Genomic DNA, 12796 nt, shown 5'->3' with positions numbered 1-12796 from the left:
TCCACAGTGCAGAAGCATTGAAAGAATCAGGAAGTACGTAAGTCAAAGTATCTATTGTTGCTGCTGATGAAAATTTTCTCAGCTTTCTCACCTGCTGTTCCATTCTCTTGATCAGACCTGTGGTGTTCTAGTTGGTAAACACTGTGACTGCCTACCTCCTCTTAACCACTAAGAGTATAATTTTTCTGAGGAAGTGGGATCAGGGCTCCATGTTTCTCCACTTCTCTCCTGAGGAGGCATTTCAACAGTGTTCTTGGGCACCAGGAACATGTTAAAATCTGGCCACATTAAAATAAATAAAATGAAAAACTATGTAAGGTGTGTTAGAAGCCTAATAAAAATTAAATCTATTTTGTTCTCTTAGGACATGTTATAACAGAAGCCTCTCATCCCCAAGAAAATACAAAAAACTCTTGAGATCATCCTAGGTTGATAAAGGCACACAATAATTTCCAAATCAGGGGTGGCTTCAATTAAAACTCCTGTGAAAGTGGAGACAGTTTGGCTGGCTCTGGTGGTTGTGCTGCTAGGGTTAAAGTTGAGCTACGGTTTCTATTACAGACACAGTTTCTCAGATTTTGTGGCATTGCTATTTTAAATTGTCCTCCAGAGAGCCTTCCAGTTAGCATGGCTCCTTGGAGACTCTGGGGAGTTGTGGTTAAGAACCTTCGATGTGTGCTTGCCACACGCCACTACAAAGCAATGTCTTGGTAACAGTTTCCCTGTCTGTCTCTGTCTTAGAAGGCAGCCTCTCTCTCAAAAAAGAATTTAATTGCTCAGGCCTTGGGGCCCCTGGCCTGATTCTAGAAAGCCCCTTGCCACACACAGCTTAATCACTGAAATGGAAAATGCCAGACAGCAAAACCAGCAGGGATCAAGAGAAGGCAGAACTCCCTGTGTTGCCAAATCCATGGAGGAGAGCAAAGTATTGAAGGGAGGGGCCCATGAATAGCCCGCCCCCCCGGGCTCAGGCTTATTGAAGTGTGCCAAGGGTGAGGAGGGTGAGATGGCTTATACAAAGTGACTCTAATCACCACCAGAAAGTAAGCAGCTTCCAGCACTCCACATCTGACTTCCTGAAGCTCAATGAGTTGGGCCTGGACAATACCACTCTAGCTGCCACTAAAACTCAGAAGCCAGGTTTTCCAGATTGTCTTGATTTTCCCACTTACTTTGGGCCCAGACCTAACTTCCATTAACCACAGGCCTTAGAACTGAGCCTGGCATATCATATCCTTTACCAGTTTTCAAAATAAATCCTTTCTCCAGGGAAAAATATTGGCCTTCCTTAGAAGTTTAGAGTTTTGGTGGCATAGTGGTTAAAGAATTCAGCTGCTAACAAAAAGGTCTGCAGTTCAAACCCACCAGATGCTCCATGGGAGAAAGATGAGGCAGTCTGCTTCTGTAAAGATTTACAGCCTTGGAAAACCTATAGGTCACTTCTATTCTGTCCTATAGGGTCACTACTAGACAGAATCCACTTGATGGCAGCAGGTTTGGGTTTTTTTAGAAGCTTAGGCCTGAATTCACTGTATTGAGAACGCAGGAGTCCAGAATTTCAACGATGAAGTGCCCTGTTTCACTATCTTTCACCAGGCTCTGGTCCTATACTACCTTTCTGAGCACAGTTGCTTGAGGTAGACTCTGTCTAGGAGAAGCTACAGCAATTCGCCCTTGGAAGCTGGGTGTAGAATGGGAGAGCTGATGTGTGCTTTGCCCCTGGACTGCAGCTCTGGGCTAACTGAAGCTGGGGAAATGACCATCAGTATTTCACTGGCCTTCCCTGGTGAAATCTCTTTAGGGTGACTAACAGCCGAAATGAAAGGTCTGATCTGGAGTTGCTGGGTGGTGCAAATGGTTAATGAGCTCAGCTGCTAACTGAAAGTTTGGAGGTTCAAGTCCATCCAGAGGGGCCTTAGAAGAGAGGATTAGTGATCTATTTCTGAAAAAACAGCCATTGGGAAGCCTACTGTGAAGCACGTGGGATCACCATGAGTGGAATAGACTAGATGGCAACTGATAAAGAGCTGATTTAGTTTTTCTCTTTGTTTACTTGCTCACTGACTTACAGTCCTACAAAGTGAACAAGCCATCAATCAGTAACCAAAATCAACTGCCTCAGTTTTATTAATTCATTAAATCTATCAACATGTACTGTGTCTTTACTGTGGACCAAGTTCCACAGAGGAAAACAAAGGCAAAGATGCCAAATACTTGACCTAAAAGAACTTCTGCTACAGATGCAAAGAGTACAAAAACAGGCAAACAATACAGCACTAGATGGAGTGAATCAGAGTCTTGTGAGAATTTAGAGGAGTAGGAAATTAGGGGATCATTTTGTGTGTTATGGAAAAAATGGTATTTGAGTTGGACTTTGATGGACAGGTAGAAGTCGAGAAGGAACGGACACTGCAGGGATTCTAATTGGCTATTTATTGGACTGACTGAAGTTACTGGAACCCCACGCACAGGCATGAGATCAGGAGAGCAAGTGTATATTGAGAGAGCATGTGGTTCCCTGACCACTTATTTCAAAATGTTTACATCTTGCACTAAAAAATTATTTTTGCAAATGTGAAAATGTTAGTTCAAGTGTGTGTAAATCACATATGACAGTGATAGGAAAGGAGAGGGCTGGGGGTTACAAAAAAGGGAGGCAAAGGGGGCAGTTGAGCAACTTAGAGGTTTTTGCAGCACTGGCATGAGTAAGAAACAAAATGAACCACAGTATTAGAACATTTTCTCTTCTAGAGTGAGAAAGCTGAGACACATCACTAGACTTGTTGGCAACCAGAAGAGTGAGTCCGTAACACTGAAACATGAAATCAATACATACACTGACCATTTTGATGGAAGATTGGAAGGATCTTTGGAGAACTGGACCTAATGTGTACCTAACGGTTACATTTGAGTTTGCATCCTGGCTTTATCACTTCTGGCTTTATAAATTAAGCAAGATACTTAAAACTCTGAGCCTCCACTCATCAAAATCAGGATAACAATATCCAAGATACAGAGACTTCGAGAGAACTAGAGATATTAGTCTGAAAGTACTTAAGTCAAGGTAACTATTGTTATTAACAATTTTAAAAAGACATTTTTCTTGATATATTTTATTGCCTGAAAAATGTAAATAACTTTATGTGCATGCTATTGAGGGAGGTTCATTCTAATGATCCAGGCAGACAAAATGAAAATTATTCTTAAAGTACTCATTATTACTGATTAAAAATGTGTGATATGCCATTGTCATTCTCTTTATTTAGTGAGTCAATATAAGAAATGAAAGTTTTTGTGGAACTGTTTATGACCTCAGTTCTTCAACCCTGATTTCCCTATGAGTTGTGTATTATATTATCTTGAAGAATTATGGACCATAATCAAATTTCCCTGGTTTCCCATTGCACTTGAGATAAAATACCAAGTCTTTCCCGTGGCCTGGCCTGACTGTGTCCCTGCTCGCCTGTCTAGCCTCATCCCATGCCATGTTCCCTCTCCTGCACTCTCTATATTGGTCCATTCTTCCAGTTCCTCAGATTCTAGTAGCTCTTTCCTGACTCAGCTTCTTCAAGCATTTTGTTCGTTGGCCTGGAGAGCAACCCTCTCTTCTTGCCTGGCTGTTGACCACTCACCAATCAGCTTCCAGCTTTGTAACAGCATATTGGCATGTGTGCATGTATGTGTGTCTACTGACTATTTGGTTCCTTCCCTGGGCTGTAAGCTTCAGGAGGGCTGTGACTCCCAGTGAGGTAAGTCTCCCTACTGTGGAATTAGAACTTTGATCAGTGGGTTACCTGTAGTAGGCACTAAACAAATATTTGTTGAATTTGATAGATGAATGATATTTCAGGAATATGACTTTCACAGTTGAGGATAAAAGGTTGTACTTGAGTTCGGTGGATACAGTATTTTTCCATCTGCACTTTGCTTTGGTGTGCCTGACTGTCCCATATGCCCTTTTTGTGGAACTGTCCCAGATTGTTTCCAAGCACCTCCTAGAGAAAGGAGTTGTGCAGTGCCTGACAAGGAGCTCGTAAGAGTATGGGTAGCTAAAAGGGAGCTACAGAGAAAAAATGTAGGCTGTGGGAGCAGAGCCACATTGTACAGAGCTCAAATGCTCAGGTAAAGAGTCTGACCCTCATGTCCTGGCAAGAAGAAGTAATGGAAACCTTTCCAGAGGGTAGTAATATGGTCACAGGGAGAGGAAAGAGGAAGAAACATCAACTAGAAAGTCCAATTTCTTATTCTCTGAAGAAAAGATCTTGGGTTGATGTGACAACTGGACTTGATCCATGTAGGCAGCCTGTGAATTTTTTTTTTTTTTTTAACCTCTTTGTGCTTACTCTTCTGGGGTTATAAACATCCTCGGATTTTTGTCCTTTAAGGAGAGAAGGCCAAAGGAAAGACTGGTAGCAGTTGGAAATCCAACCTATATTATAAAAAGTGCAAGAGCAGAAACAAACTATGGGGAGCCACTAAAAGAAGAGCTTGCTTTTCTATGGCAACGTCAGCAGTCATAGTGGATAATTGTGCAATTCCAGGTGACAAATTAAGCCTGTTTCCCTTTCTCTGTCTTTTTCTGTGACAAGTCTCTAAGTGACCATAAGAAAAAAATGAACTTAGTAAAGTCTTCCTGTGAGAGTGGCTACCTGAAAGTCTTTAAAACTTAAATTGGCAGAAAGGTGGTAATTATATGGATATGGCCTTTTCACCAAGGAAGCCAAATCCTACATGTTTATGTTTATGGGATGACAGGTAGAGGGAGAAATGCAGAAGGGATGAGATGCGATTTTGTTGGTCCCCAACCCATATCAACTTGTACCGACTCAGCTGTTTTCCTAATCATGTCCAAACCAGGAAACAGACTCCTTCGTCATCTAAACCCAGAGAGATTGCCTCCAGTGCTGACGATTTTGCCATGCTCCACAGAAGTGGAGTGCAGAAGTGCAACCTAATACAAGAACCTTACCATATATGCTGTGGACTAGGATGCAGGTTAAAGGCACAACATATTGTTCTTTTACCATTTGGTGAGAATTTTTACAAAAAGGACTGTGCAAGATTAATAGCTCTAACACAGTGCAGAACAAGGATACAGACTGGGATTTTCAGTTCCTTATAGTCAAGAGAGCAAAATAAACAATGTTGTGTTGTTAGGTGCTGTTGGGTCGGTTTTGACTCATAGCGACCCCATGTATTTCTGAACCAAACACTGACCGGTCCTGCACCATCCTCACAATCTCCGCCATGTCTGAGCCCTTTGTTGCAACCACTGTGTCAATCCATCTTGTTGAGGGTCATCCCCTCCTTTGATGACCCTCCACTTTGTTGTTGTTGTTGTTTACCATCGAGTCGGCCCCGACTCATAGCGACCCCTCCTTGGGTTTCCGAGGCAGTATCACTACGGAAGTAGGAATGCCCAACCTTCCTTCTGAGGAGTGGCTGGTGGGTTTGAACCGCCAGCCTTCTGGTTAGCAGTCAAGTGTCTTAGCCACTATGCTACCAGCCCTCCACTTTAGCAAGTTTGATATCCTTCACCAGGGTCTACTCCCTTCTGATAACATGACCAAAGTAGGAGAGATGAAGACTGATCATTTTCACTTCTAACGGGCATTCTGTCTGTACTTCTTCCAAGACAGATTTTGTTCATTCTTCTGGCAGTCCATGGTGACTTTGCTAACACCATAACTCAAATATATCAATTCCTCTGCAGTCTTCCTTGTTCATTGTCCAGCCTGAACATGTATATGTCATTTTTATTGTTAATGTGCCGTCGAGTTGGACCTGACTCACAGTGACCCCTCCTTGGGTTTCCAAGGCAGTATCACTTCGGAAGTGGATTACCCAGCCTTCCTTCCTCCTATATGAGGCAATTGAAAATTACATGGATTGGGTCAGATGTACCTTAGCCTTCAAAGTGACATCTTTGCTCTTCAACACTTTAAAGAGCTTTTTTTGTTTTGTTTTGTTTTGTTTTCCTTTCAGATTTGCCCAGTGCAATATGTTGTTTGATTTCTTTACTGCTGTTTGCATGGGAACAAACTGTGCATCAAAATGAAATTAAATCCTTGACAACTTCAATTTTTTCTCCATTTATCATGAGGTTGCTTATTGGTCCAGTTGTGAGGATTTTTGTTTTCTTTATGTTGAGCTATAACGCATACTGAAGGCTGCAGTCTTTGATCTTTGTCAGTGTTTCCAGTCCTCTTCACTTTCAGCAAGTAAGATTGTATCATCTGCATATTACAGGTTGTTAATGAGTCTTCCTCCAATCCTGATGCCACATTCTTCTGTATATATTGTCCATCTTCTTGGACTATTTACTCAGCATACAGATTAAAGAAGTGTGGTGAAAGGATACAACCCTGACACACACCTTCCTAATTTTAAACCATGCAGTAAACCCTTGTTCTGTTCAAACAACTGCCTCTTGGTCTATGTACAGTTTCCTCATGAGCACAATTAAGTGTTCTGGAATTCCTATTCTTCACAATGTTATCCACAATTTGTTATGATTACACACACAGTTAAACATCTTTGCATAGTCAGTAAAACACAAGTAAATATCTTTCTGGTATTCTTTGCTTTCAGCCAAGATCCATCTGCCATCAGCAGTAATATCCATCATTTCATGTCCTCTTCTGAATCCAGCTTGGCTATCTGGTAGTTCCCTGACTGTGTACTGCTGCAATCATTTTTTACTTATCTTCCACAAAATTGTACATGTGTATGTTATTAATGACATTGTTCAGTAATTTTCACATTCTGTTGGAGCACCTTTCTTTGGAATGGGTACAAATATGGATATGTTCCAGTCAGTTATCCAGGTAGTTGTCTTCCAAATTTCTTGGCATAAAATATGAGTGCTTCCAGCATTACATCCTTTTGTTGAAACATCTCAATGGATATTCTACCAATTCCTGAAGGCTTGTTTTTCACCATTTCTTTCAGAGCATTTTGAACTTCTTCCTTCTTTACCATCAGTTCTTAAATCATATGCTACCTCCTGAAATGGCTCACCATCGACCAATTCTTTGTGGTACACTGACTGTGTATTCTCTCATCTTCTTTTGATGCTTCCTGTATCATTCAATAATTTGCTCATGAAATCTTTCAGTATTGCAACTCAAGGCTTAAATTTTTTCTTCAATTCTTTCAGCTTGAGAAATGCTGAGTGTGTTCTTCCCTTTCTTGATTTTCTAACTCCAGGTGTTTACACATTTTGTTATAATACTTTACTTTGTCTTTTTGAGCTACCCTTTGAAATCTTCTGTTCAGCTCTTTCATTTAATCATTTCTTCCATTCGCTTTAAATACTCTCCATTCAAGAGCAAGTATCAAGTCTCTTCTGACATCCATTTTGACCTTTTCTTTCTTTGTAATGACTTTTTGTTTTCTTCATGTGTGATGTCCTTGATGTCATCTCACAACTTGTCTGGGCTTTGGTCATTGGTGTTCAAAGCATCAAATTTATTCTTGTGATGGTCTCTAAATTTAGGTGATATAGATATAGATATAGATATATACAAGGTTGTATTCTGGCTCTCATATTTTAACTTTCTTCAGCTTCAACTTGAACTTGCATATGAACAATTGATGGGCTGTTCCATAGTTGGATCCTAGCCTTGTTCTGACTGATGATATTGAGCTGCTACATTGCCTCTTTCCACAGATGTGGCTGATTTGATTCCTGTGTGTTCCAGCTGGTACAATCAATATGTATGATCACCATTTATGCTATTGAAAAAAGGTCATTGGTCTTGCATAATTCTATCATGTGATGTCCAGCATCATTTGTTTCACCAAGGCCATATTTTCTAACTGTTGATGCTTTTTCTTTATTTCCAACTTTTGTATTCCAGTTATCAGTAATTACCAATGCATCTTGATTGCATGTTTGGTCAATTTCAGACTGCAGAAGTTGGTAAAAATACTCAATTTATTCATCTTTGGCTTTAGTGATAGGTGCATAAATTTGAATAATAGTCATATTAACTGGTCTTCCTTGTAGGCATATGGATATTATCCTACATTGACAGCATTGTACTTCAGGATGGATCTCAAAATGTTCTTTTTGGCAATGAATGTCGTACCCTTTCTCTTCAATTTATCACTCCTGACATAGACCATATTATTGTCTGATTAAAAATGGCTAATACTAGTCCATTTCAGCTCACTGATGCCTAGTTGTAATTTTTTACAACTTCGAAGTTTCCTAGATCCTTACTTCATACATTCACATTATGATTATTAATGGATGTTTGCAGATGTTTCTTCTCATTTTGAGTCATGCCACATAAGCAAATGAAGGTCCTGAAAACTTTACTCCATCCTCACCAGTAAGGTTGACTCTACTTTGAGGAAGTAAACTCTTCCCCAGTCATATTTTGAGTGCCTTCTAATCTGAGGGGCTCATCTCCTGGCACTATATCAGAAAATGTTCTGTGCTATTCGTAAGGTTTCCAGTGGCCATTTTTTTCCAAAGTGGACCATTACATCTTTTTCCTAGTTTGTCTTAGCCTGGAAGCTCTGCTGAAACCTATTCACCAAGAAACACCCTGCTGATATTTGAAATACTGTTGACATAGCTTCTAGCATCACAGCCAAGCCACCACAGTATGACAAACTGACAAACGAGTGGTAGATAATAAACAAGAGAAAGATGTAAAACAAGGAAGTCTAAGCCAATAAGAAAAGAATGGGTATTCATTTTTAGGATTTTTCAGAAGAAAAATAATTAAACCCCAGTATTATATTAAACTAAGATCTGAAATAAAAATCCAAAATTTCAAGGACATAATACAATGATTAAGGTGCACAGTCTAGGGAACTAAGATACAAAAAAAGAGTGATCCCAAAATACCTATTTTTCTCAGGACTTGGAAACAGCTATGATTTTCCAGAAAAACATTTGTGCTATTAAATTATAGACACCATAATTTATATTAATTGATTATATTAATTAATTATGCCATACAATTAAATACTGGGCAACTTTTGATAACCAGTTGATTGTTAGTTTTGATTTCCTCAAACAAATGTGTGTGTGTGTGTGTGTGTGTGTTATTGATCTTCAGGTGGTGCAAGTGGCTTTTGATCAGCTGCTAATCTAAAGTTGGGCGGATCCAAATCCATCTAGCAACACCATGGAAGAGCGGAAGATCTGCTTCTGTGAAGACTCCAGCCAAGAAGACCCTATGGAGAACAGGTCTACTCTGTAATGCATGAGGTCATCATGAGTCATGTTGTTGTTGTTGTTATGTTCCATCGAGTTGACCCCGACTCATAGCGACCCCTCCTTAGGTTTCAGAGATGGTATCATTATGGAAATAGATTGCCCAACCTTCCTTCCGAGGAGTGACTGGTGGGTTTGAACCACCAGCCTTCTGGTTAGCAGTCAAATGCCTTAGGCACTATGCTACCAGAGCTCCCATCATGAGTCATATAGATAGATAGATAGATAGTACAGTACCATGTGACCTCACCCTCAAAAGACACTGTAATTTGCCAATTTTCTGCAGTTTCCCTTGGAGGTGGGGGTTGAGGACATTAAAGTAGAACCAGGGGCAGGAGAAAGCATCATCATTCTGGTCAATGGGTTCTCTGACTGACCCATTGCTAGTCGAAATGTTGGAAATGGTGTGGTTTGTCCTTGATCTTCTTTTACTTCTTTTCCTTTGCTGTTTTAAATTTCAGCAACCCAGTCTGCCTAATTCTCAGTTTATCATCACTTTTGTCTTGTGATTGAGGCCCCTGGTTTGTATAGCATAGCACCAGATCTTGGGACCAAAGCAGACCTAAAGCAGGAATTTTCTAACCAGAATGGTTAGTTGATTGATGAGACATAGGAAGTTTGCTAATGTGTTCTGGGCACAGATGAATTTACAGTGTAGTTAAAGAAGCTTAAACATGGGGACTCTCACTGCCTTGGACCTCTTCCAAGATCCTGTATCTAATTTTATATTAACAGTTATGTACCCTTTCCTTAAAGAGAGATTTTCTTCAAATTCTATATTCTTCAGAGCCCCCAAAAAACAGCCCTGCCCCTAGTTCTGGGTCATAGTCTCCTCCCTGATAAAAGTGAAACTATACAAGGAGAAGCCACATCCCTTCTTTCTTGCTACTGAATGGCCTGAGATGTGATGCTTAGAGCTGCAGCAGCCATCTTGTGACCTTGAGGCAAAGCCAAAAGAATTGCAGAACAGCTGACTCAAGACCTTGATATTCTAGAGGTGCTGGATAAACCAACCCTGGAACTTCTTATCTCCAGACTTCTAGTTAAGTAAGATAATACTTCTTTATTATTTAAGCCACATTTGTTCACATAGTCTATTACTTATAACCAAGGTATCTTAACTGTTATCTCTTGATCGTTCATCACTGGATTTTAGTCATTTATTTTAATGATTTACATCTTCTTGCTGGATGCTGTATTGTCAAGATACTATGTTTTCCTTTCAGATTGAAACTTTTCTGACAACACTTGTGGATACAGCAACTTCACCAGTGCCTGTCCCATCTAGTGGGGTATGGGGGAGGGTGGCCCAGTTCCTCTCCCATTGGAATTGAGATGGGACCTCATCAGTGTCCAGTGTCTTCATGGTACCCCCTGGCTTTGCCATTGCCCTAACTTAAGCCTTGTTGTTGTTGTGTGCCGTCGAGTCAGACCCGACTCATAGCGATCCCTCCTTGGGTTGCGGATGCACTATCACTATGGAAGTAGATTGCCCAACCTTCCTTCCAAGGAGTGGCTGGTGAGTTTGAACTGCCAGCCTTCTGGTTAGCACTCCAGTGCCTTAGGCACTATGCTACCATAGTCTTCCACCAAATCATCCCCAATTACCTCTGCATTCTTGTAATCTCCTTCCCTACATGAACTAGCTGCTCCGTGCAGTTGATTTCAGCTAAATAAGAGAAAGTAAACAGTGGATTGCATAGTCCTGCTAAGAAACGAGTGACAGCTAATTGTGGATTAACCCTCAAACTCTATTTACATTTTAAAATGCAAAGCAATTCCACCAGAATTTTCTAAATGGAAAAACTTTAACAATTATACCATTTTGCATGACTTGGAAAACAAGTTGGCTTTATGGAGCAAAGTTGGATAGGTAGATACTCTATAACCTACATTGACTGCTTATATGTTCAATGCCGGCCACTGAGAAATGTCTTTAGCCTAAAATGAAGTGAAGAGAAGCATTTGGTTCTTAAAGAGAGCTTTTTGCAGGCACTTTGGAGGCCTTTTAAATCACCTGACACACATGACCCAACTCTACTGATAAGAAGCCTCACTTGGCCTCTGGCCAGTGAGAGTGGACATTCCTTACCTGATCTACTGTGTTCCCACTCAGTGACCTGGTGCTTCAATATGTCTGAGAATACTACTCAGGAGTGACTTGATTCTCCTGAATGACTGAATTTCATTCACAAAACTGGTTTTTTCATGGCCAGATCCCTGGATCTAATTAATTGATCAGTATTCCTGCTGATCATCACCTGCTCTCTCTCTGGCCCACTAAATTCTAGTGTTAGACTTTACACTTGATCCTTATTAACCAACTACTCTCATGTTCCAACATCTGCTACTTTATTCTCTCCTGTAGACTGATCCATTTGTAACCCACCTCTCAACTCATGGCTCTACAATAGCCTACATCTTCTTTAGGGTTTGATTTGAAACATGACGTGAAGGCAGATTTCCCTGAAGGGCTCGGCCTTTCCACATTGGCCCATGCCATAAGCAGACAAGGAGGAGGCTGTTGAAGTCATCCAGGAGGCAATTAGGGTTTGGACCAGAAATGCAAGATTTCTCATCTGTAAAACCAAGTTGGCAAACTAGGGAACTGGATCTATGGAGTTTTGTTTGCTAAACATTTATCTTAAAAGTAGAAACAAAGCTGGGCTTCTCCATGCTTTTGGCTGCCCTAAAGCAATTGTTTTAGTTCACAGTAATCGTTATGCTTTAAACTGAACAGGTTACATTGTAAGTCACAGTAATTGAGTTAAGGTTGGTTTGTTAAAATACAGGGAGACTGGAGCCATGAAGTCTAAACCATGACTCTGGTCTTGTGTCTACAGTTTGTGACTAAACTTCACCTGATCAAACCTTTTGCTTCTTTGAATAAGAAAATAATGCAATAAATGACACATAGTGAAAAAATGTCTCTTAAGTATAAAATCTGAGCAATTATTATTTATCTTTGGACTATTTATAGAATTTATACAATGAACATATTGTCTGTCATATTTTTTATAATTACCTCAGTTATGAACCATCCTTCCTCAGCCACTAAGGTCAAAGGAGAGACAAATTTCCCTTTCTTATAGTAGAACCTGCTTGGTATGGCTTCTTTCTCGTAGACAGTCATATGTTCCACTGTTTTCAATGTGTTATATATCTGCAAAGAAAGCCAAGAATGATCTGTTTTGTATTCTCTTTCTTACATATATCTGAACATTTATTTGACCTTGGGAGGGAGATCTTAAATTTCTAAAAGCAAAGAAAGAAATTATAAAAAACAAATAGATTTGATTATATAAAAATGAGAATCTTTTGTATACCTCACAAAACAATGTGGGACTGAAGTCCCATGTACTCTATAACCTATTAAGTCAACCACTAAGGATATAGTGAGAAACTCTCATACATGTGCACCTGTAGACATGTAGAGGAATATACACTAGAAACTGGAACAGTCCAAATGTTTCTATACCAACAGTTGTTGTTGTTGTTTGCTGTCGAGTCGGCCCCAACTCATAGCGACCCCTCCTTGGGTTTCCGAGGCAGTATCACTAC

General features: G+C 40.2%; 1 protein-coding gene across 1 annotated transcript in view; it reads right to left on the bottom strand.

Moving 5' to 3' along the window:
• The window catches only part of ENPP6 (ectonucleotide pyrophosphatase/phosphodiesterase 6), a 166811-nt gene that overhangs the window by 14961 nt on the left and 139054 nt on the right, over positions 1 to 12796 (bottom strand). Inside the window, exon 6 of the mRNA XM_007940874.2 lies at positions 12261 to 12398. Within this exon, the coding sequence (XP_007939065.1) occupies positions 12261 to 12398 (138 nt within the window). The remainder of the gene's footprint in view (positions 1 to 12260; positions 12399 to 12796) is intronic.

Source organism: Orycteropus afer, unplaced genomic scaffold, assembly GCF_000298275.1.
Source record: "Orycteropus afer afer isolate SDZICR_OR568_19922 unplaced genomic scaffold, OryAfe1.0 scaffold00073, whole genome shotgun sequence".
In the NCBI taxonomy this organism is placed as follows: domain Eukaryota; kingdom Metazoa; phylum Chordata; class Mammalia; order Tubulidentata; family Orycteropodidae; genus Orycteropus; species Orycteropus afer.
This window is presented reverse-complemented; position numbering and strand designations above follow the sequence as displayed.